The 25,185-nt window shown below is 34.1% G+C and overlaps 2 protein-coding genes across 4 annotated transcripts in view; one reads left to right on the top strand and one right to left on the bottom strand.

Moving 5' to 3' along the window:
- Window positions 1-1,482, bottom strand: part of LOC128208295 (mediator of RNA polymerase II transcription subunit 6-like) — a 26,015-nt gene extending 24,533 nt beyond the window's left edge. The window contains exon 1 of the mRNA XM_052911837.1: window positions 1,323-1,482. Coding sequence (XP_052767797.1) covers window positions 1,323-1,338 — 16 coding nt within the window. The 5' untranslated portion in view covers window positions 1,339-1,482. The remainder of the gene's footprint in view (window positions 1-1,322) is intronic.
- On the top strand, window positions 1,144-25,185 carry LOC128208293 (uncharacterized). Of its 3 annotated transcripts, none has more exons than XM_052911832.1 (10): window positions 1,144-1,405; window positions 6,326-6,372; window positions 6,619-6,720; window positions 7,620-7,739; window positions 9,587-9,787; window positions 14,120-14,278; window positions 18,385-18,573; window positions 18,821-18,996; window positions 19,596-19,794; window positions 20,773-25,185. In XM_052911832.1, exons 1-10 carry the CDS (start codon window positions 1,386-1,388, stop codon window positions 21,078-21,080), a joined length of 1,521 nt encoding a protein of 506 aa, XP_052767792.1. In that variant the 5' UTR covers window positions 1,144-1,385; the 3' UTR covers window positions 21,081-25,185. The 3 variants fall into 3 exon arrangements, with proteins under 3 accessions (XP_052767792.1, XP_052767795.1, XP_052767793.1); XM_052911835.1 differs by lacking the exon at window positions 1,144-1,405 and adding an exon at window positions 5,692-5,957; XM_052911833.1 differs by lacking the exon at window positions 1,144-1,405 and adding an exon at window positions 5,968-6,112.

Below are 25,185 nucleotides of genomic sequence, written 5' to 3'. Positions count from 1 at the left end.
TACATACAAGACAGGGAAAAATCTCTGATTGACTGAGATTTTCAATTTGTTTGCACTAAGAATCAGAGCAATACAACCAGAGTGTTGTACCCAAAGCATCATCGCTCTGGTGTACAAAAATGTTTAAAGGGTGATCAGTCGACTACTGTTCTTACAACATTGAGACATGCATCACTATTTTATGTAAGCAATAGTTCTTATTTATGTTTCTAATTATTTTAGGTTAACAGTCTAATTACCAATCTACCCTGAAACCACTGGCTGTGGATAATTACAGTATACTTTTCAGCTGCTTTTTCTCTAATGTTACACAGTGGTATGAGGATAGGCGGACAATTTATGGCCTTCTTGGAAACCTAAAATCAAATTTTATTTACAGTGACCTGACAGATAAGTCAAAACTAAAACGCATAATCATTGCCAAAACAATCAGTTTGATTTAGTCCTAATCTTGAAACTGAAATATCATATGACACATATTATATGTGTCAAGTGAGGAAACTCCAATTAGCACAACCGCTGGCACTACATAATTATGTGTATGTAACACTGGAAATGCCAGTGGTTGTGATTAACTGGACATACTGGTATGCAACATTTTGCAGCAACTTTCATTGATCAGGATATTTGTACCAACAAGATGGACATTCATTTCCATTGCATTGGTGATCCAGCCAAATGTTATGATTTTATAAGCAAGTTATAACTTTCAGCTTGAATTGGTCATTTGTTTTCAATCTCTATCATGGAGTTTCATTTGATCGGTGCTAAAAGCTTTAGAGCTTATGTTGTCCTGTTACACAATCTGACTTTGTAAATAAAATTTACTTGACTTGATCACTTTTCACATACTACCAGTTCCACCTAAGGAATTTGGACTTAATCAAATTGCATGTTTTTTCAATGTTTAAGGATTTCTAGTTCTGATTTATGTGTCAGGTGTATATAATTTTATGGTTTTCCAACAGTACCCTGCTTACTGCCCTTAAGGCATATATATTTATTTCCTCCAAAGTCCAATGAAGACTTTTAGAAGTATGATAAACGAACTTGGAAAGCCATTTAATTCTATAAATAACTATGATCATTAAGGGAATATCCAGTTTTTCTCGTATAAATAAATAAATAAACGTAAAGAAATGACATTAGATAGAACGCACATGGAATAACATTAAGCATATTAAAAAAACTATTAGTTTAAAGATACTGTACTGCACTCGCCACTCGGACTTATTTTGTTCATCTAATTATAATAGACTATAATTTCGTTGATAAATTATACAATCAACAATAGCTGAGACAAATAACTGAACTATTGGAACCTTTTTCAGCAGTCATCGCGGAGATATTTTACTTCGCAACTTAAAAATCCATCCAAAAACGAGATGCTTGTTCGCAATTTCAAGTAAGTACAATAGTTGGGTGGTATGGCTGGACCCAATCCGGACCAGCGGCAATCTCCGAACTGTTACGGGGGTATGACTAAAATACGAAAATAGCTTTTTTGACTAAAATACGAAAATAAGGTTATTTTTTTATGAAAATGAAGTTATTTTCGCGAAAGTAAGATTTTGATAAAAATCTGGTAAATTTTGGCGAAAATGAAATTTTTGACAAAAATGTAGTTAGTTTTTAGATAATATATATATAGAGGATATTTGTTTATTTCAGTGTAAGATTGTATTTTATTTCACGAGTGTCATAGAAAAACATATTTTCACGAGTGGCGAAGCCACGAGTGAAAATGTAGTTTTTTTATGATCACGAGTGAAATTAAATACGATCTTACACTGAAATAAACAAATTTTCTGTTTCTTTTATGCTTATTTTCGGAGTTTTATTTGTGTTTTTTTATTTATTTCTGAATAACCCCCTTTTTGAAAAGGGTGGGCTTTACGCCGCTACCCGTGGGGCGCCCCTCATGCATAATTATAGCTGTCAACTTTTCTACTTTCAGTTTGCTGAGAAATAGTTCTCTGCTATTCATTCTTATAGCTTAATATTCGCTCGTGTTTTATTGCAAAGCTTTATGAACAGTAAACAATGAAGTATTATTAGTGCACATATACGTTCCAAAAATAATGAAAACACTTTTTATTTTAAGATGGACATGAATCATAACCAAATTACTACGCCGCTATTTAAAGAATGAAAATTTGGAAGGTCAAATGTGTTAGCAAAACAAATGTGGATACTCAATGGATTTTAACCATTTTTAGCTCCACTGGCCGAAGGCCATGGAGCTTATGTCGTCACAGATTGTCCGTCGTGAGTGCGTGCGTGCGTAAACTTTTACTTTAAACGACATCTCCTCTGAAACTGATAAGCGGATTTTGACAAAACTTCACAGGAATGTTTCTTTGGTGGTCCTTTACCAAAATTGCTCAAATGGTTCCGGTCCATTGCACAATATGGCCGCCAGAGCTAAAAATAGCAAAATCTTTAAACGACATCTCCTCTGAAACGGTTCGGCAGATTTTGATGAAACTTGACAGTAATGTTCCTTGGGTGGTCCTTTATTAAAATTGCTCAAATGGTTCTGGTCCATTGCACAATATGGCCGCCACAGCTAAAAATAGCAAAATCTTTAAACGACATCTCCTCTGAAACGGATAGGCAGATTTTGATGAAACTTGACAGAATTGTTCCTTGGGTGGTCCTTAACCAAAATTGCTCAAATGGTTCCGGTCCGCTGCACAACATGGCTGCCAGGGCAAAAAAAATAGAAAAACCTTTAAAGAACATCTTCTCAGAAACCGATGATCAGATTTTGATGAAACTTAACAGAAATGTTCCTTGGATGGTCCTTTATCAAAGTTGCTTCAATGGTTTCGGTCCACTGCACAAGATGGCCCCCAGAGGTAAAAATAGAAAAACCTTTAAACGACTTCTCCTCAGAAACCGATGATCGTATTGCAATGAAACTTGACAGAAATGTTACTTGGGTAGTCCTTAACCAAAATAGCCCAAACAGTGTCCACTGCACACCATGGCTGCCAGAGCTAAAAAATAAAAAAAACTTTATACGACTTGTCGTCGAAACCGATGACCTTTTTTCGATAAAACTTGACAGAAATGTTTGTTTGGTGCTCCTTTACTCAAATTGCCCAAATCATTTCGGTCCACTGCACAACATGGCAGCCAGAGCTATTAAAGTAAAAAAAATTTTTTAAATAACTTCTCCTCAAAAATTGATGATTGTATTTCTATGAAACTTGACGAAAATGTTCGTTAGGTGGTCTTTGCTTGAACCTTTTGGCCAGTGGAGCACAGGCACTGATGTGCCTCTTGTTCTTAGTTTAAGGCTGCATGTACGCTTGTTTTTATAGTAAGTTAATATTCAGTCATCTTACTCTCAGAGACCAGTCTGTTTCGCTTTAAAATGTTTGTTTTCCAGATATTAAAAGAGTAAATGCCACGCTAGTTTGTTGACACATTTTGAGGTGTGGGTGGGGTAAAAAATATCGGATATATCTGTAAATTGTTGTGTGAATTCTCCAGGAAGCTCATTTTACGTACTACAATGGTTAACAGTTCAAAATACATTTGAACGATGATATAAAATTTTATTTATGTTCGAACAGTTGTTTTTGTCTGTTATTTGTTTGGTATGAAAGCAAATGTTCGAACATTCAGCTTCAAAGATCAGTAAAATGTTTGATAAACGGGATAACCGGTAATAAACGGTAAGTTGTTAATTTCCAATTATATATTTATTTGTTTAAATTTATAAAACATTTCTTTTATATTTTTTAAACATTTTTTGACATAATTTATTGAGGTCCAGTGTTCTGTTTTGATCAAGGCAAGTACATGTAACAACAAAGAAATTTAAAGTAGTTCTGAAAGATGATATTTTCACTCCTTATTTTGCAGTGAAAATATTAAATTGATATTTTTCACTGTGTTATTTCACTGGTAAAACCCCATATTTCATCGAAAAGCATGAAAGAAATATTATTATTTTTTATTTATTTTTTTTATTATTTTTTTTTATTTTTTTTGGGGGGGGGAATAGGTTTTGGTAAAACTCTGAAAATAGGGTATGTTTTGGCGAAAATATTATTTTGGAAAAAAATGTAGGTAGTTTTTGGATTAAATAAAGTTATTTTCGCGGAAATAAGTTTTGGTAAAAATCTGAAAAAAGGGTTAGTTTTGGCGAAAATAACATTTTTGACAAACATGTAGTTAGTTTATGGCTAAAATAAGGTATTTTCGCGAAAATAAGAATTTGGTAAAAAATATTATTATTTTATACCATGTTTCTATAGCACTCTTTTCATACATAAAATATGTTAAAAAGTGCTTTACAATGTAATATAAAACAATAGACAAACTAAAATGCTTATAACAATATCAGCGCTAGCCAATTAAAACAAAGTGTTTATGCATACTTACATATGTACAAAATTAATATAATATAAAATGTTTGAAATAACTATAAAATAATAGAATAATAATTTCAGAGTTAGTGAAAACCAATAAAATTTAAAGATAAAGTATCAACAAGCAGTTAAATCCCGGATAGATCTATGCACTCGGAAATAAAATATTAATGGAATAAAAATCTGGAAAGTTTTGGCGATTATAACATTTTTTGGAAAATTATGTACTTAGTTTGGGCTAAAATAAAGTTATTTTCGCGAAAATAAGATTTTGATAAAAATCTGGTAAGTTTTGGCGAAAATACCATGTTTGACAAAAATGTAGTTAGTTTTGGGATAAAATAAAGTTGTTTTCGCGAAAATGAGATTTTGGTTAAGATCTGGTAAGTTTTGGCGAAAATAGCATTTCCGACAAAATTTTAATAAGTTTATGGCTTTAATAAGGTATTTTCGCGAAAATAAGATTTTGATTAAGATCTGATAAGTTTTGGCGAAAATTACATTTTAGGCCCAGCCTGTCATATGCACAATGTCGGCATTCCCTTTAATATTTATGCAAAAGGCTACAGAAACAAGCTCAGTAACAAAAAGTTTAAACATAAACCCGGTTTAGTGGCACTGGGCAAACGCCAAAGACATAGAACACAAAATCACAAACAAGAAACATAGAACAGCAAAACACTCTACAAAAAGCACAGTGAACACATACTATATATATAATACGCTTTTAAAGATAACGTGAATTAGCAAAATCGGTAATAAGCAATAACGGTCTATAATAATGGGTCATTGTCATTAACTTAATCCGCTTAATGACAAAAATAACTTTGTTTTAGTTAAAACTAAATACATTATTGTCAAAAAATGTTATTTTCGCCAAAACTTACCCAATTTTCATATTTATATCAGAATCTTATTTTCGCGAAAATAACTTGATTTTTGCCCAAAACTTCCTATATTTTTGTCAAAAGTGTTATTTTCGCCAAAACTAACTCTATTTTCATATTTCTGTCAAAATCTTATTTTCGCGAAAATAACTTTATTTTTGCCAAAAACTCACTATATTTTCATATTTCTTTCAAAATCTTAGTTTCGCGAAAATAACTTCATTTTTGCCCAAAACTTGCTATATTTTGGTCAAAAATGTTATTTTCGCCAAAACTAACTCTAATTTCATATTTCATCTAAATCTTATTTTCGCGAAAATAACTTTATTTTCATCAAAAATAACCTTGTTTTCGTATTTTAGTCAAAAAAGATATTTTCGCGAAAATAGGTTATTTTCGTATTTTAGTCATACCGCTGTTGTTTACTTGCCTCAAATACTACTTATAAGTTAACAAGCCATAAATCTTTGATTAATGAACGAATATACTTCTATTGCAAAAACTGAATATGATTTGATTGTTCATTTTAAATTTCTCATACTCGCAAGTTAATTTATGATCGAACATTTTTTTTCAAACTTAAGTGTATTTTCTATTGATAAGGAAAACAACAACATCAAACAGCAACTGACAAATACACATTTAAACAGGAATTTGTAATATCATTCAAGCCTACTAACAAACGGTAATTTCTCCATAATGCCTAGTTTACAAGCTGAACATTTGAGTCGAGTAGATGACACCGAGTAGGAAAATATCACATCCAAATTAGATAAGAGTCTTATGGGCCAGCATGAAAATGTCTGTCACAGACAACAAGGGCAAAGTGTGTTAAAAACGGTACATGTTTCCATATGAGCCTTTACCATCTAAATTGATTAAAAAACAATAATGACATTATGACATATATTATAAACTATTTTATACTAGACAGGCTTATGGTTTAGTAATGCTTTAAGCAAGATACATGCATAGATTATGTTTGGGATACTAGACCTTTCCCTATTGTTACTTTTACAAATCAGTCAACTGTATGATTAATATATGTTCCAGTGCAATACTTCTTCTGGGGCTTGCTGTTGTTGTAAGCATAGATTCAGGTATGGTTGTTATTGTTACATAGGCCCACCCAAAGATTGATTTCTTTTTGGCTCAAGAGATGTAAAACAATACTTAGTTTATTTGTTAATATATGACTGTATAGTATATACATACATCTTTAGTTTGATCATATGCCCTGTCAATATAAAAAAGGCTTCATAATGTAGCTGCTGCTATTGATGAATCACTCTCCTTTTGTCAATCAACAACCTAAACATTCTAGACATTGACTGTTCTTTTTCCAGTGCCATTACGTGTCTGCAACTTCAAGAGCTATGACCCCAATACTCACATCTGTTGTGGGGAGCCTATTCGCACCGATGGAAAGCCTCTTCAATGCTGTCAAAGTAAGGTTACCTCTTGTATATACTTTGTTTTAGTGCTCTAAATTATACAGTGAAACTGCAGTCGTTCGAGAACCGGCGGTCCCTCGAATTCGGAGCTTGGTCCCGAACATATTTCCTGCTATTTTCATATAAGATATACCTACACTGCATCGAAACCTAAATATGTCGAGAAGTCGAGCAATATAGTCGGTCCCAAGTACACAAATCATGCACAAAACCTTATGGCTCCCTCGAGGTCATAATTTCACACTTTTTCCCGACACGTGTTCCAAAATAATCAAACAATTGCTACGTGTTAAAATTTTTCGCAAGTTGTAAAAATTTCAATGACAGTTTAAAGGCAATTTGATAGCTGTGAAAAACCGGAATCTCTGAAAAGAATTCCTACTTGTCATTTTGCTTTGCAATATGGCAATTTTGTGGAAACATTTCTATTTATTCATTTATTGATATTTCTTTTACATTTAGAATACATTAAGTAAACAATAGCCTTTGAACATATGAGCGATTTCCACAACGCAACACATTATCAGTGCCGTATGAAAATTTCGGTATGACGACTTCAAACTTAAAATACACTGAAGATATTTTATAACAGACTGGAAATTGAAGTTCGGGTCGTTCGAAACACCGGTTCCCTCGAGGTTTTGGCTCGGTCCCCGGCGTTTTTGAGCGATCATAGTTTTACTGTACATGAAATGTGTTGATGGAAAATTGAGTGGTACTATAAACCAAAAGCAGGATGAGCGACAACTTTTGGAATATTTTTTAAACTCTGATTCGTAGTATGCTGTGAATGGTAACTTTTGTTATTCTTAGAATTTACTCTGTTTTCATGAAATACATAACAATTAAAATATTTGATACCTAATATGAAATTTTATTATCATTTATTTCAGTGGCGAACAATACTGTTTACAACACAGAGAGCCAGGAGTGCTGTGGGAGCAGTGTGCAAAACAAATCGAACAAACTGTGTTGTGATGGGCATTCTTATGAAAATGATAACAACAAACTAGGTGTGCCATACCTTATTGAGGTTTTATAGTTGTACCTTTAATTAGGTGTGCCTTATGAGTGTTAACTGCTGTAGAAGTGTTTTATTGCCGTATGAGCCTTTATTGCCCCGTTTTAATCTTTATTGCTGCATGAGCCTTTATTGCCCTGTAAGAGCCTTTATTGCCCTATATGAGCCTTTATTGCCCGGTTTGAACCTTGATTGCCCCGTATGAGCCTTTATTGCCCTGTATGAGCCTTTATTGCCCCGTATGAGCCTTTATTGCCCTGTATGAACCTTTATTGCTTTATGAGCATTTTTTGCCCTGTTTGAACCTTTATTGCCCCATATGAGCCTTAATTGCCCCGCATGAGCCTTTATTGCCCTGTATGAACCTTTATTGCTTTATGAGCATTTATTGCCCCGTATGAGCCTTTATTGCCCTGTATGAACCTTTATTGCTTTATGAGCATTTATTGCCCTGTTTGAACCTTTATTGCCCCATATGAGCCTTAATTGCCCCGCATGAGCCTTTATTGCCCTGTATGAACCTTTATTGCTGTATGAGCATTTATTGCCCCGTATGAGCCTTTATTGCCCTGTATGAACCTTTATTGCTTTATGAGCATTTATTGCCCTGTTTGAACCTTTATTGCCCCATATGAGCCTTAATTGCCCCGCATGAGCCTTTATTGCCCTGTATGAGCCTTCATTGCCCTGTTTGAACCTTTATTGCTGTATGAGCCTTTATTTCCCTGTACCGGTAAGAGCCTTTATTGCCCTGTATGAACCTTTATTGCCCTGTTTGAACCTTTATTGCCCCAAATGAGCATTTATTGCCCCGCATGAGCCTTTATTGCCCTGTTTGAACGTTTATTGCTGTATGAGCATTTATTGCCCCGTATGAGCCTTTATTGCCCTGTTTGAACGTTTATTGCTGTATGAGCCTTTATTGCACCGAATGAGCCTTAATTGCTGTATGAGCCTTTATTGACTGTTATGAGCCTTTATTGCCCTGAATGAGCGTTTATTTCCCGCATGAGCCTTTATTGCCCTGTATGAACGTTTATTGCTGTATGAGCATTTATTGCCCCGTTTGAGCCTTTATTGCACCGAATGAGCCTTAATTGCTGTATGAGCCTTTATTGCCCTGTTATGCGCCTTTATTGCCCTGAATGAGCGTTTATTTACCGCATGAGCCTTAATTGTCTCTTATGACCTGTTAATGCCCTGTATAAGCCTTTATTGCCCCATATATGAGCCTTTACTACCCCACATATGAGCCTTTATTGCCCCTTATGGGCCTTATTGCCGTATGAACCTTTATTGCCCCGTATGAGCCTTCATTCATTTCATATATCACGCCTCAAACATAAATGACGCAACAGTGACCCCATATTTTTCCATATTGGGTTACCAAATTTATATTGAACCAAAATCTATTGCCATATGAGCCTTTATTGCTGTATGAGCCTTTATTGCCATAAGAATTTTTATTACTGTATGAACCTTTATTGCCGTATGAGCCTTTATTGCCATATGAACCTTTATTGCTGTATGAGCCTTTGTTGCCATATGAACCTTTATTGCTGTATGAGCCTTTATTGCCGTATGAGCCTTTATTGTCCTGTATGAGCATATGAGTCTTTATTGCGGTTTTATAGATATCTTCAAAAAACAAAAGATGTTTGGATTAAAGGTAAAAGCTGGTACTGATCTTGAATACAGGGCCACAGGTTACTTTGATATGCTTGTATGGCACCTCAAATGGGCTTATATTTACAACATAAATGTAGACTAAAGTGTATTTGTATCAAAGGTTGTGAAAACTCAGCTCTTATATTATTGAGTATTTTCAATTTATTCCAGGTTGTTGCAAAGGCAATGGAACATCTGAGGTGTTCATCAAAGATAAGGGAATCTGTTGTAACGGAAATGTGAATCAAAAGAGTGGCAGAATGCGATGTCTTGGCAAGAAAGCTGTTAATTTCCCCTCGCAAAATTCAGATTTAGAAACTTGTGTTAACCGGACGTACAACATAAAAGAAGAAGTTTGTTGCAACGAAACTGGTAAGTATATGCTTTATTATTTTGTGTAATGCTGCCTTTAAATAAGCTTTTTTGTGTTTTATTTAATGTTCCAAATCCTATTTTCATTCTCAATTCTATACTTGTGCATGTTTAATAAGCATGGCATTGATGGCACTAGTAATTTGTTGTTATAGAATTGTGAGTGACACATAAAAGTATTTAATTTGCAATCTAGATGGAAATGATATATGAAATTTACAACCAATTCTTAAAGTAATGCTACCTTCACAACAGGTGTGTTTTTTTTTTGGCTCACCTTAGATGTAGGCTGAGAGTGAGCTATTAGGATCAATGAATGTCCGTCATCTGTCGTCTGTCCACACTAAGTTTGTAAACACTCCAGTGGTCACATTTTTGCCTCCATTGTCACGAAACTTGGTCAGGATGTTTGTCTACGATGTTGAGTAATTACTCGGACAAATTTGAATATGGGTCATCTGGGTTCAAAAACTAGGTCACAGAGTCCCAATATGGAAAAACCTTGTTGACACTAGAAGTGACATTTTCAGCCCAAATATCCTGTAAATTTGTCCGAAAGGTTGTTTCGATGATTTCTAGCTGGAGTTCAAATATGGGTCATCTGGGGTAAAAAACTAGGTCACAGAGCCCAAATATAGAAAAACTGTGTGAACACTCTAGATGTAACATTTTCAGCCGAAATATCCTGGAAATTTGTCAGAAATGTTGTGTTGTTAATTTTTAGCTCCCATTCGAATATAAGTCATCTGGGGTCAAAAACTATGTCACAGGGCCCAAATATAGGAAAACCTTGTTCGAACTGGTAATATTTTAAGTTCAAATATCCTGGATATTTGTCAGAAAGGTTGTTTTGATAATTTCTAATTCAAGTTTGAGTATGAGTCATCTGGGTTTATTTACTGTTATGAACTTATTCACAGTAAATTGTGATTTTTTTTGACGAATTATATAAATCCAACCTAAATATTGTAAGAGTTATTGCCCTTTGTATCTTTTTAAACAAATATATATTTGTCATGTTTTTACACACCTGTTTAAATATACTGGACAAATAATTGTTCCATCTATGGTGTAAGGAAGGGCAGATTTGAACTGTTTACTTATGAACCCTTTGCCCAATCATGACCAAATTTGGTAAGAATGTGTATTAATGTGTTTGATAATTAGCAAAATATATATTTGTCATGTTTTTACACACCTGTTTAAATATACTGGACAAATAATTGTTCCATCTATGGTGTATGGAAGGGCAGACTTTGAACTGTTTACTTATGAACCCTTTGCCCAATCATGACCAAATTTGGTAAGAATGTGTATTAATGTGTTTGATAATTAGCAAAATTGCTGTAGTTACCTGAGAGTTATTGCGCTTAATTATAGAAATAACCTAAAATTGCTCTTGTCCCATAAATAACTTTTTAAGCATTTGTCCAATCATTACAAAATTTGGTGAGAATGTGAATGGGCATAATAAATTTATCAGAGAAGCCAAATCCCTGTTAATTATCGACAAGTCTATAGCACAGAGTTTTACTGAGGTGAGCGATATAGTGCCATCTAGGCCCCCTAGTTATATTTGTTGTGAGAAAAAATGTGTGACAGTGTGATCAAATGACTAATATACGTATAAATATATAATATTAGATCTACAATGTATATTTCTGTATAAAAATGACATAAGTGCTCCATGGGAGGTCTAATATCCCATTTCAGTTGTTCATACATATTGTTTAATAAGTGAATATTCCTAGACTGGTTCATAAAAAAAATGTTCATAGTTCCTCTTTCTCTTTGAGGATCAAAAATGTTGACATTGAGACTTTCAATTGTGATTTTGATATAATCAATTTTTGAAATAAACTATATCTGTGTTATTTGAGCTTACTATAACTATTAAAAACATAAAGAGAGCTATACTACTCACCCTGGCATCGGCGTCACACCTCACACCTTTTTAAGTTATTATCTCAGCAAATACTTCATGTATTGCATTGAAACTCAAAACTATCAAACCTATTTAATTAATGAAATTAGATAAAACTAAAATGAATATAATGCAAATTGTTGCCCTTTATTATTTGACTTAGAAATTCTGGTTTAGGTTTTGCATGTAAGCACAAATAGGTTTATATCTCAGCAACTATTTGATGTATTGCATTTAGACTTTATACAACGGTAGTGTACTGAAAGGGACTGATAAGCATTTTACTGATGAGGGCATACACATTTTAGTAAAAGCTAATTTGGTCATTTATCTATCAGGGAAAGGGTTTTAAGTTAATATCTCAGCAAATACATCATGTATTGCATTGAAACTATATACATGCGCCCCAAACCATCCAACCTTCTTAATTAATTACGTTTGATCACCCTTTTTTGCATATTGGATGTGTGTTTCCGGTCATGTGACCGGTGTTGGAAAAACTCATCTTACACCCCCCCATGTAAGATGAGTCACGCGCAACAACGCGCCACTTCTTATTTCTTTTAATGTATGGTTTATGAAAAGTATATATTGCAATTTCAATAAATCGCAATCAAAAATATAAGTATATAATACTTTTAATTAAAATTGACAATAAATAATCGTAAAAGCGCGATTTTTAAAGGAACTATTTGACGTTGGATAGTGATTTAAAATTACTGTGCTTTATGACGTCAGTGAAATGTACAAAAATGCGTTTTCTATGTTAATTTTTCCACAAATTCATAATTCTAGGTATGATAGAAAAAATATCAATCATGTTTTTCCGGTCGAAAAATCCGACCCTTGGGCAGGCTGCATGACCGGAAACTCAGCAAGCCTCGTTACCGGCTTACGTGTGTGCCCTTGGTTCGGATTTTTCTACGCATACCAGAAACACATGATAGATACTTATAATCTTGCATATAAATCAAACAATTACCTGTTTATTATTTCCTTAAGCAATTTTGGTTAAGGTTTTGCATGTAAACACGTATTATAGGATACAGGGTTAGTAAGTGAGTGGCAAAGGAAGCTTGGCTTTCACCCTATATGGTTTTCTCCACCCTGTATATCCTATATCAGGTTATCTACTAACCCCAAGATGTGTATGTCACGTCAACAACCTGTTGACATGTTTTATTTATTCATCAGAATATTCATTGAATCAGAAAACGGACACCATTTTGGTACGATAAATATTTGGTGACCCTATATGCAAAAATATGGGGTCACCACATGACCTGAACAAATGGCGTGCATCATTTATGTCTGAGGCGTGCCAGAAGTCAATTACTCAGCAACTATTTGTTATATGGCATTGAATCTTTAAACAATCAAGTATGATAACTCCATATTGCATATAATGCAAATTTTTCCTTTTAATAATTTTAAATTCTTTTCAAGGTTTGGCATTTAATCTAATTTTAGTGATCCATCATGGACCATGCATGTTTTACTTAAACTTTGCAATCCTTAAACTTAAAAGCGGCGGAATTTTCGAGCCCTCTTGTTTAATCATTCAATTAATCAATGCTGGATAAATGAAAACAGACATGGGTGAAAGGAAATAATAATAAGGAAATGCACAAGTCATTAATAGTTATAAATTAATGAAGCCCAAATGGAAAGTGAAGTGTTTAAATTTGTTCTGACCCCCACCACTCTTTGAGGTGCCACCACTTCTTTGAGGTGTTTTGCTTACATGGGATTCTTGAACTGTTTAGTTCTTTGACAATGAGTCATTTGGTGGGGTATATAAATAGGTTGGGATATCATTTGGTGGGGTATATCAATTGCTGGGGATATAATTTGGTGGGGTTTATAAATTTGTGGGGCTATCATTTGGTGGGGTATATCAATTTGTGGGAGATATCATTTGGTGAGGTCATTGGTGGGGATATTGTTTGTTAACTTATATCAATTTGTCAGGGATAACATTTGAGGTGTATATCATTTGGTGGGCAGTGGCGTAGCTACATATAGGCCTTGTAGGCCTGGGCCTACAACTTATTTGAAAAATAACAAAAATGAATAACTCAAAAATGCAATAAAAACTAATAGCTACTCAAACACTTTGAGCAACTTGAAACGTTTTTTTAAACCAAAGCATGTTTGACATTTATTTAAACTACGTGCAAGGTGTATTGCTTGATGTTATTTTAATCATTGCAAATATAATTAAGTGTACCCGGTATGTAATGTGCATATAAAAGTATCATAGAACCATCGGGCCTATAAGTTTTTTAAGGCCTAGCTACGCCCCTGGTGGGAGATATCATTCGGTCGGGGATTTCTAGAATTGACTTGTTTTGTTTTATACAGTTTGAAGGCAACCTGATTGCTTAGGATTGTGTCTGTATCCATAGGTGAAGTGCTGAAGCGTCCTGAGACAGATTTTTACAGCCGTTCCGTTTACATTTGTCAAGATGGTTTGCCGATTGATGCAAATGACTATCACGAGAAGGTGGAAATTGTCAACGGGGCTAAAGCTGTGTTCCCTAAGCAATTGAAACGTTGTGGAAATGGTAACTATGATTATGACTTCTCATACTCTTGTTTTCTCTAACTCATATTGAAATATTGAAAAAGGCGATAACTGCCTTGATACTGTAGTTATGCAGTCGAGGACCATCTGTTACACTATGGTAGTAATATATATCTGCCAATATTCAAGAATATAAAGTCATTTCCAATCTTAAGTTGATTTCTTGATATTTACATAGTGACAAGTCAAATTACGTTAAACAATATTTATAAGTGTTTTCAACATTTTTCAATAAGGTCAATGAAAATAATGTATTTTAGTAATTCTTAAGTTTTTATATCATTTGACCCATGAGATACTAAAATTTGGAAATGACTTCAGACGTTTTATGGATAGCCACAGGATTTTTTTCTGTCCATTTTTGGAAGGAGACACTAGACATGTTGGGAAGATTTGCATCGTACAAATTTCTGAAGAGTTTTCAGGCCTTTTTTGTCAATTTTGGGATAAGTAGTTGCAAATTGAGGTTTTCCAGTCATGTAATAATTGGTGAAATTGTGGTTAAAACTCATCCACAAAGTCATCACTTTGGGCAACATTTCTCTTTGAAATTAATGTACTTTACAATGTATGTCACCCGAAATTGCTAATAAATGCATTTATGATTGTAAATGAAGATATTTTCTGAGTGCATTGATTCCCCTGCAAAAAGGTGCGTGGTGTAATCAAGAAGTCAGGCTTTTCATGACAGCTATTCTTATCTCATTTTGGATTTTTAGTTCTACTGGCCTTTGGCCCGAAGAGCTTATGCGATGGTAATATGTACTTAGTATGTGCATCCGTGCGTCTGTAAACAATTCATGTTAACACGATACAGCCTTCAGTTTTGATTGTATCTCGATGAAACTTGTACCGTATCTACATATTCATAAGAGCTCGGTTCCTTTCGAAAACCAGCCATATCCGCCCATGCATGCCTAGATTATTGGCCTTGATAGTAAAAAAAATCAGTATGTCAGTAAACAATTGCTCGTTAACACGATACAGCCTTCAGTTTTGATTGTATCTTGATGAAACTTGTACCGTATCTACATACGGTATCCATTAGAGCTCGGTTCCTTTTGAAAACCAGCCAGATCCGCCCATGCATGCCTAGATTATGGGCCTTGATAGTAAAAAAAATCAGTATGTCAGTAAACAATTGCTCGTTAACACGATACAGTCTTCAGAGCTGGTTTCCTTTTTAAAACCAGCTAAATCTGCCCATGCATGACTAAATTATGAAAAGATTAGATTATGGGCCTTTATAGTATAAAAAAATGATATTTTGTAATAAATGCTTGCGAACATGATACAGTCTTTAGTTTTGAGTATTCAGATACCCATAAGGGGTTGGTTCTTTTCGAAAACAGTGATGTTGACCACACAAACCCAGCCAGTAGAGCATAGGCCCTTTTGGGCCTCTTGTTTTCTTTAAATTGGGAAAATGTATACATATTTGGCATTGGGAATGGGTCTGACATTCTGACCAGAGAGATGGGCAGAAAAAGGCCTGTATATACTTTATGTAAAAATAAACAAACAAGCATAATTTGTCAGTATAGAAAAAAGTCGAAATCTTAATATTTATTGTTATTGTTTTGTTTGTAATTTACAAACTGAAGAACAAACTCATCATTTTTAGCTCCACTGGCCGAAGGCCATGGAGCTTATGTCGTCACAGATTGTCCGTCGTGAGTGCGTGCGTGCGTGCGTAAACTTTTACTTTAAACGACATCTCCTCTGAAACTGATAAGCGGATTTTGACAAAACTTCACAGGAATGTTCCTTTGGTGGTCCTTTACCAAAATTGCTCAAATGGTTCCGGTCCATTGCACAATATGGCCGCCAGAGCTAAAAATAGCAAAATCTTTAAACGACATCTCCTCTGAAACGGTTCGGCAGATTTTGATGAAACTTGACAGTAATGTTCCTTGGGTGGTCCTTTATTAAAATTGCTCAAATGGTTCTGGTCCATTGCACAATATGGCCGCCACAGCTAAAAATAGCAAAATCTTTAAACGACATCTCCTCTGAAACGGATAGGCAGATTTTGATGAAACTTGACAGAATTGTTCCTTGGGTGGTCCTTAACCAAAATTGCTCAAATGGTTCCGGTCCGCTGCACAACATGGCTGCCAGGGCAAAAAAATAGAAAAACCTTTAAAGAACATCTTCTCAGAAACCGATGATCAGATTTTGATGAAACTTAACAGAAATGTTCCTTGGATGGTCCTTTATCAAATTTGCTTCAATGGTTTCGGTCCACTGCACAAGATGGCCCCCAGAGGTAAAAATAGAAAAACCTTTATACGACTTCTCCTCAGAAACCGATGATCGTATTGCAATGAAACTTGACAGAAATGTTACCTGGGTAGTCCTTAACCAAAATAGCCCAAACAGTTCTGGTCTGCTGCACAACATGGGCACCAGAGCTAAGAATAGAAAAAAACGTTAAACTACATCTTCTCAGAAACCGATTATCAGATTTTGATGAAACTTTACATAAATGTTCATCGGGATGCCCTTTAACCAAAATTGCCTAAATGGTTCCGGTCCGCTGCACAACATGGCTGCGAGAGTTAAAAATAGAAAAACCTTTAAGGACTTCTCGTCCGCAGTCTTCACGAAAAACATTTTAACCTACTAGCCAGTTGGACTAGCATAATGGCATATTTTACTAGTCCGAATGACAATCTAGTAGTCCGACTATTTTGCCACATTATAAAACTGTATGCTTGAGGTAAATACCTATTTCAATTGAGCAGCTTGCAGTTTGAGTAAACATTTCTTTATTATGATGCTCATGCAGTGATAGGGAGTGACATCCTTCTGTTGGGAATAGTGCTCCTTGTTTTTCAGAACCTATGGGTACTATGTAAAAACAAAAGGCATCTTGCTTGAATAGACTGTAATAATATCAACATGGTTAGAAAAGAAATGCCATGCTTTAATAGCTTTGATTACATTTTACTACTGAATTACCTCCCTTTAATAGAAAAAAAAATAATGTCTTAATTTTTCACGTATAGCATCTTTAAATAATTTTTAAACAATAATAATTTATGAGTAAACATATAAGCATAAAGTTCTCACAAAAAGATCAATTTAAAAACCTTACATTTATACATAGGAAAGTATATATAGACTGAACATTAATTTTCGTTTAAGTGACATTCTGAAAGTTTATGAAACAGCTATTTTTAGTAACTTAAATGGCCGAAAAGTGTAAGTGAAACACCAAGTCGATTCTATCTCGTCAGTTCTTGTTCAGGTTAGATATTTGCTTCATAATCTATTCAGATTAAATGTTAACCGATGATCAGATTTTGATGAAACTTGACAGAAATGTTCCTTGGGTGGTCATTAACCAAAATTTGTTAAATGGTTCCAGTCCACTGCACACCATGGCTGCCAGAGCTAAAAAATAAAAAAAACTTTATACGACTTGTCGTCGAAACCGATGACCTTTTTTGGATAAAACTTGACAGAAATGTTTGTTTGGTGCTCCTTTACTCAAATTGCCCAAATCATTTCGGTCCACTGCACAACATGGCAGCCAGAGCTATTAAAGTAAAAAATTTTTTTAAATAACTTCTCCTCAAAAATTGATGATTGTATTTCTATGAAACTTGACGAAAATGTTCGTTAGGTGGTCTTTGCTTGAACCTTTTGGCCAGTGGAGCACAGGCACTGATGTGCCTCTTGTTGTTGATGGTTTGTACTATCATGTTATTGGTTAATGAGAATCTTTCAAGGTTTGTTGTGATTTCAACAGGATTGAACTTGTACATACCGATAAATACAAACACTCATACTGAAAAGAGTTGATTAAAGATACATGTATTATTAATAAGTCATAAATCTTTGTTCATCTTCACAAAAGGTCCCAACTTTGCCATCATAGTGAGCCCACACACCTAATGTGACAAGTCTTATGTTGTGATATTTGACTTATTTTACAAGTGTTCAGGTAATAAATGATTGTACTAAGCTAAAACTTCTAAGACGTTGCAGATTTCAGTCATTGTCAGTTATTGAAATGTTACAAGTACATGTAACTCTAAAATGTTTCATCATATACAATAATGTTTTGTAAATTTGTAGAGTACTTCATTAAGAATTATGAGAAATCCGGGATCCAGTACCATTGTTGTAACAGTCACCTGAGGAGGGCAGATATAGGGAAAAATGTACAATGCTGCGGTGCAGAATTGTATGACTTTGATGAACGCATTTGCTGCAATAACACCCTGCTCAGCATGGCAAGACCTCTCAAGTGCTGCGGAAACATCTGTGAGTCTTATGATCACTTTATTAGTTTCTTGACTAGTCCAGAAAGCCTGATCACCAGCAAAGGTTTTACAATAACATTGAATATATGGTGTGTTTTTATTGTACTTGAATAACAAAAAAGTTATATTCATTGTGACTCTTTCAAGGGAATTTATACCAAAAAAGCTCTTCATGTGTCATGTGAAACTGATGTTATGTACCATAATCATTAATGCAGAAAGCTAAATGAAAAATTATTATATTTCAGTTGACTACAATAAGTACACTCACGACTGTTGCAAAGGAGAAGTTATCCCCCGAAACTCTTCTGTGTGCGGAACAAAGGGACTTAAAAAATCCATTGTAATTCTGCCACCAGGCCATGACAAAGCTTGCTACATTTCAACCAAGGTAGACTATGAGACCTATAGTTCAAGGACGCATGTAAGTGCTTGTTATGTGTATAATAAGTACACATCGAGTGTTATGTTTAATCCAATATTGAATTTATTTCACAGTTTTGCACAACAGAAATAATTAATACAAAAAACAGCACGGGACTTCTGTATCACAGAATGTTGGTGTGTATGTCTTGTATTGTAAATGACAAGCAACTGATCAATGAAGACTTGTGGTTTAATTGACTTTTTAACAGTTTTAGCTTGTCTGTCTTTCGAAAATTAGTGTCATACCTTGCGTGTTGATATTGCTCTCGGCGTCCGTGTTTTTGGCATTCAAAAACTTGATCTTTAGCTTTCATTCAAAACAACTGCATTTTATTCAAGTGAAACTGTGTACACAATCATGTTTACAGTGACAATACAAAAGTATTAGACAGGCCCGTATGTCCAGCTGTTAGTATTGTCAAGTTATGTACCTTAGTCATGAAAAATTTACAGATTTCATAAACATATTACGAGTGACAATATGAACATACTCAGGATTATTTAGTGTCTTGTTTTACTGAAGAAAGAATGTGTATTGGCATCCACATGTGGTGCTTTTGGTGATTATGTTTCCATAATGCTAAATACATTTTTCAGACCTGTCATGAGTTCAATCTGTACACGAATCAGGAATTTGAAAAGCTTATGGAAAATGATGTAGTATACAATATTGGACATATCGCAGACATTAAGGAGAACAAAACAAGAACGGGGAAAAACCAGAAAGTCTTTTGCCCCTTCGTTGAATGCACAAACAGCAATGAAAGCAGCCGAGTGGAGTGTAGGAAGAGGAATGGTGAGTATTGTGCTGTAGTGTGACCACGGACATAGCAGAACTCAATTACACATATAGGCCCATCTGGGGAGTTGGGGACACATCAACATTTTGATTCTTAAATGATTGTAGGAACATTTTCTGACATGAATATTACATTTTATAAAATTCTGTGCAGGTTGAGGCCCATTATGCATACCAAATTCTACACTAATTCGGACATTGTGTAATACCTTAGAACATGCACATTCTGATTTGTTATTATGTTTGTAATACCTTAGAACATGCACATTCAGATTGGTTATTAACTTATTACCCACCAGAAAAGTTGTGCATAAAAACTCATAAATTTTACCTACATTTCCAACATTGCCTGTCAGTCTCTATTTTGTACAATGCTTTATCATTAAGAAGTGCAGTTTTACAACTGTATAGGTGTGATCATTTGCTTACCCCCTGCTGAAAACACCTTTGAATACTAAATCAGTAGGACCATTCTATTGTGTGAAATCTTACTGTCTAAGAAAGGCTTGCTTGCTCTGTCTTTTTTAGTAGTTAAAGTTTTACAATATATCCAAGCTATTTTAGTTGGGTTTTTTTCATTGTTTATTAAATTATGAACATTGGCACATGTCTCGGTGGTGTGACTTACTTGGGATTCCATTTTGTAGAAGGGGTATGCTACCTAAATAATCTATGAGGAAATCCAGGTTTGACTCATCACTAGAATCCCAGCTTTGATTCCATACATGATTGTGTTAATATTCGTATATTTTACATGCAACATTCTGTTTAGATAATCCTAAGCAACATCAATGTCTACAGTTCAGAAGTATCAAGTATGTCATATTTTAGCTCATTTCATCTGAACAGCAGTGTATTGACCCATCATGAGAACAGGAACCAGAAACAGTTATTATCCCATGATGTAAGCTTATGAGCCATTATCTATATTTGAAGTAATTTTCAGTTTTATCTTAATATTTGTGTTCATTTCAGAGCTCCGCTTCTTTGTGTATGAAGTTCGACAATCACCAGGGATGAGCTCTTTTAAGGCTGTGATCACCTATCCTCCTAAACACGCGGGCAACACGGTAAGCCTGAGGACTAACTACAACTGTGATGCCTGCTTCGAGCAGTATGCCAGCTATAGGCTCTTCACCAACAGGCTCTACACCAACAGGCGTACAAAAAGGTTCAGGAGAAAGCTCAGGTTTTCAGACCAAGACTATCTAGTGAAAGAGGGGTCAGACTTCCACTGTACCATTGATCCCTATGCGAAGAAACAACCAAGAAAAGGCTTATAATGTTAGTTATTCTTTAGTGTGTGTATCATTTTGTTTAGTATATATATGATGTTATTATCGTGTTTCATTGAATACTTTAGACATTTCAATTAACATGACACAAATGGGAGCCAATCAGAATGTTGGAGGTAGTTGGACAGAGTTGTATAAACATACATTTTGAGTGAAACACCTTTAACAAATTACTAAATAATGCATTTATTGAAAATGTTAGATACTGATAACAAGATTGTAACCTTGCATTCAATAGTTGTAAACACAAAAATATTAAATGATTGGTGAATGCTAAAAGATTTACTGTGATCTACTATAGACTCATAAGGTAGATATACCATGTTTTCTGCGCCTTTCTTTCAAATTAAACTTGTTATCCTTCATAAGAACCATTGTTGTCGACATTTATTCATCCTTTTTGGTATATCAAAACATTTATATTAATTGCAGTAATTTTATTTCGGAGTAAGAGTACTAGTGCATCTTTAAATGCTCAAAAAATGGGTTGAACATGCAGTTGACATGCTTATTTTAAAAGTATGTTTTATTATTTAGTATTTCATGAAGTGTTCATCTCTATTGAAAGAAATCCATTTTTTAGCCCAAAATTTAACATTTATAAATGCAAATAATCAAAATTACCCCCAGTATGCACTTCCAGTGACACTTTATAACGAGCATTGACTTTTTATGATATTTACGACATTTCAACTTCATGTATAAATATATTGAATATATATGTATTTTTGTACATGTACATGATGTATGCATGAATTGTATGGGTTTTACAGATTTATACTTTTGGCATCTATATTGTGATGATGTTGGGCAAAGGAAGTTATTTTGGAAAACTTTGAAAACATAGAATGTTATGCACTAATGGAATTTTGTATTAAATGTGTTATGTATTAAGATGAAGGCATCTTGAAAAACAAGTTATATAGTTTTGATTTCAAATCAAATAAGGCATATAGGGTATCATTACATTAATTTGGAGAACTGCTATCGCTTTTACACTATATTTATATGGGGCGTCATTACATTAATTTAGAAAACTGCTGAAACTTTTACACTACATTTTTATAGGGCGTCATTACATTAATTTGGAAAACTGCTGAAACTTTTACACTATGTTTATATAGGGCGTCATTAAATTAATTTGGAAAACTGCTGAAACTTTTACACTACATTTTTATAGGGCGTCATTACATTAATTTGGAAAACTGCTGAAACTTTTACACTATGTTTATATAGGGCGTCATTAAATTAATTTGGAAAACTGCTGAAACTTTTACACTATATTTTTATAGGGCGTCATTACATTAATTTGGAAAACTGCTGAAACTTTTACACTATGTTTATATAGGGCGTCATTAGATTAATTTGGAAAACTGCTGAAACTTTTACACTATATTTTTATAGGGCGTCATTACATTAATTTGGAAAACTGCTCAAACTTTTTCACTTTATTTATATAGGGCATCATTACATTTATTTGGAGAAATGAGATTCTTATAAATCACTAGTAAAATAGCTTTTGTAGGGTCAAATCATGTATGTACACATGCCCTTGTTCCTGTTTTTTAAGTAAAGGCATTAATGTATAAAGGTTTTACTTCTTGCACACACAGCAATCATTTATGTAGTTATCACAGGCAAACAATCAACATGTACATTCATTCCAAGGTCAGTAATTTATTTCATTCATCATTAATACTACTATATTATTAAGGGTACACAATTACAGTTTTGATGAAATTATATAGGGCTCTATCACTCTCAGAAAGAATCCTCATAGTTCAATATATAAATCTTTCGGTGCCATCATTCATTTAAGCTTTTCAGTGTTTTTGAAGAAAAAGGTGAAGGTTTTGTAACAGCCTTATATGTGTTTTGTTTAACCATCTATTCATGTACAACTGGTCCCTTAGCTCTGGTTGAAAGATGTATTGAGTAATGTAAACACATGAGCACTTGTGGTTCTGTATTATATAGATTTTCACAATTTTTGAATGTCATTTTATGTTTTCATATCATTTCATTTTGTGAGTGTTCTGCCAGCATTACACTACAATTTTTATGTTTATTTATTGTATATAATATGGTTTCATTATTTTGTGTACTGTCATTTGTCACTTGGTTAAAAAAATCACCATATAAGTCATTTAAATTCTAAATACTTGAAATACAAATTGCCAGTTTTTTTTAAAGGGGACTCGCTCATGGTTTGTAAAATACAAATTTTTATTACAAAATGAAGTGTGGTAAATCATAAGACGTCAGTTTATCAACTATTTCTTGACTTTACCGTCATGGGTTTGCCACCCAATATAACCAAAATATTATATTATACTTTAGTTGTATTTTTTTCTACAATTCTGGTAACATAGACTAAATTAATGAAGAAATAAGTGTTCTAAGATGCATTACAGGGAAAACTAATTTTTTGGTCCAAGAACATGAACGAGTACCTTAAATGCAGCTCTTTAATGTAATCATTTTTTCTCAGGAATATTTTTAACATGATTTAAGGGTTGAAAAAGGACAGTTATTAAATGTAATATTTTCAAGTATTTCTCTTTGTATAAATTTTCTTTTTAAAGAAGTTGCCCAATATTGCCATTGCATAAATTTTGCTCATTAATATTTGATATTTTCATTATTCCCACAAATGTTACCTGAGTACAAATTGCTCAAGGTTAGCTATTGTGATCGATCAGTGTCTGGTGTCCATTGCCTGTCCTTTATTGTCCGTCATCCAGTATCAACATTTTAAAACTTAACATCTTATTTTCAGAAACCCCATGGGCCTGACTCATGATATTTAGTATGCACTGTCAGGAAATGGTCCTTTACCAAAATTGTTCAAACTATGCCCCTGGGGTTAAAAGTGCCCCCCCCCCCCCACAGGGGTCACAAGTTTTCTATATACCTATATAGTTTAATCTTTACCACTGAATAAAACCGCAAGGCCAAGACCCTTAATATCATGTAGAAGTCTTTAACCAACATCCGCACTAACAACGGACTTGTTGACTAGTCATTTTAATCAGGTGAGCGAAAAAGGGCCTCTTGATTGTACTATGTCTCAATCCATGTCAGTGGAAACGTTTTAAAAAGGCAAGCAACTGAATTTATGATAGATAATTATTATTTGAACAAAGTATTTTTATGTTTGTTTTTAGCTCACCTGAGCACGAAGTGCTCAAGGTGAGCTATTGTGATCGCCCTGTGTCCGTCGTCGTCCGTTTCCATTGTCCGTTGTCAACAATTTGACTGTTTACACTCTAGATGTTACAATTTGGGCACTATCTAAATGAAACTTGGTCAGAATGTTACCCTCAATAAAATCTTGGATAAGTTCGATATTGGGTCATCTGGGGTGAAAAACTAGGTCACCAGGTCAAATTAAAGGAAAAGCTTGTTAACACTATAGAGGTCACATTTATGACTGCATCTTCAGGAAACTTGGTCAGAATGTTAATATTAATACTCTCTAGGTCAAGTTCAATTCTGGGTCATGTGCAGTCAAAAACTAGGTCACCAAAATCTTGTTAACACTCTAGAGGTCTAATTTTATGAATTTATCTTCATGAAAATTGGTCAGAATGTTTATATTAATAGTCTTTATGTCAAGTTTAAATCTAGGTAATATGCGGTCAAAAACTAGGTCACCAGGTCAAATCATAGGTAAAGCTTGTTAGCACTCTAGAGGTCACATTTATGACTGTATGTTCATGAAACTTAGTCAGAATGTTTATATTAATTAGCTCTAGGCCGAGTTCAAATCTGGGTCATGTGCGGTCAGAAAGTAGGTCACCAGGTCAAATAATAGGAAAAGTATTTTAACACTCTAGAGGGCACATTTATGACCATATGTTCATGGAACCTGATCAGAATGTTATTGTTGATAATCTTTATTGGATCAGGTGAGCGATTCAGGGCCTTCCTTCAGGGCCCTCTTGTTTAATATATATGAAATACTCGATTAAATTGAACATTCATGGCATATTTGAACACACGTTTGAACTTAACTTCATGACATAAAATATTTTGAAAGTATATTGACAGTACTTATTATGTTGAAAATAAACTCAAACCAAACTTTGTT

The sequence above is a fragment of the Mya arenaria genome, chromosome 11 (assembly GCF_026914265.1).
Source record: "Mya arenaria isolate MELC-2E11 chromosome 11, ASM2691426v1".
Classification (NCBI taxonomy): domain Eukaryota; kingdom Metazoa; phylum Mollusca; class Bivalvia; order Myida; family Myidae; genus Mya; species Mya arenaria.
This window is presented reverse-complemented; position numbering and strand designations above follow the sequence as displayed.

What these genes read in the sequence shown, in the direction of transcription:
- LOC128208293 (XM_052911832.1), top strand. Translation starts at nt 1,386, where the DNA reads ATGCTTGTTCGCAATTTCAA. An exon ending in AAATGATAACAACAAACTAG is followed by an intron (nt 7,740 to 9,586) that starts GTGTGCCATACC and finishes AATTTATTCCAG; the next exon opens with GTTGTTGCAAAGGCAATGGA. An exon ending in ATTGAAACGTTGTGGAAATG is followed by an intron (nt 14,279 to 18,384) that starts GTAACTATGATT and finishes GTAAATTTGTAG; the next exon opens with AGTACTTCATTAAGAATTAT.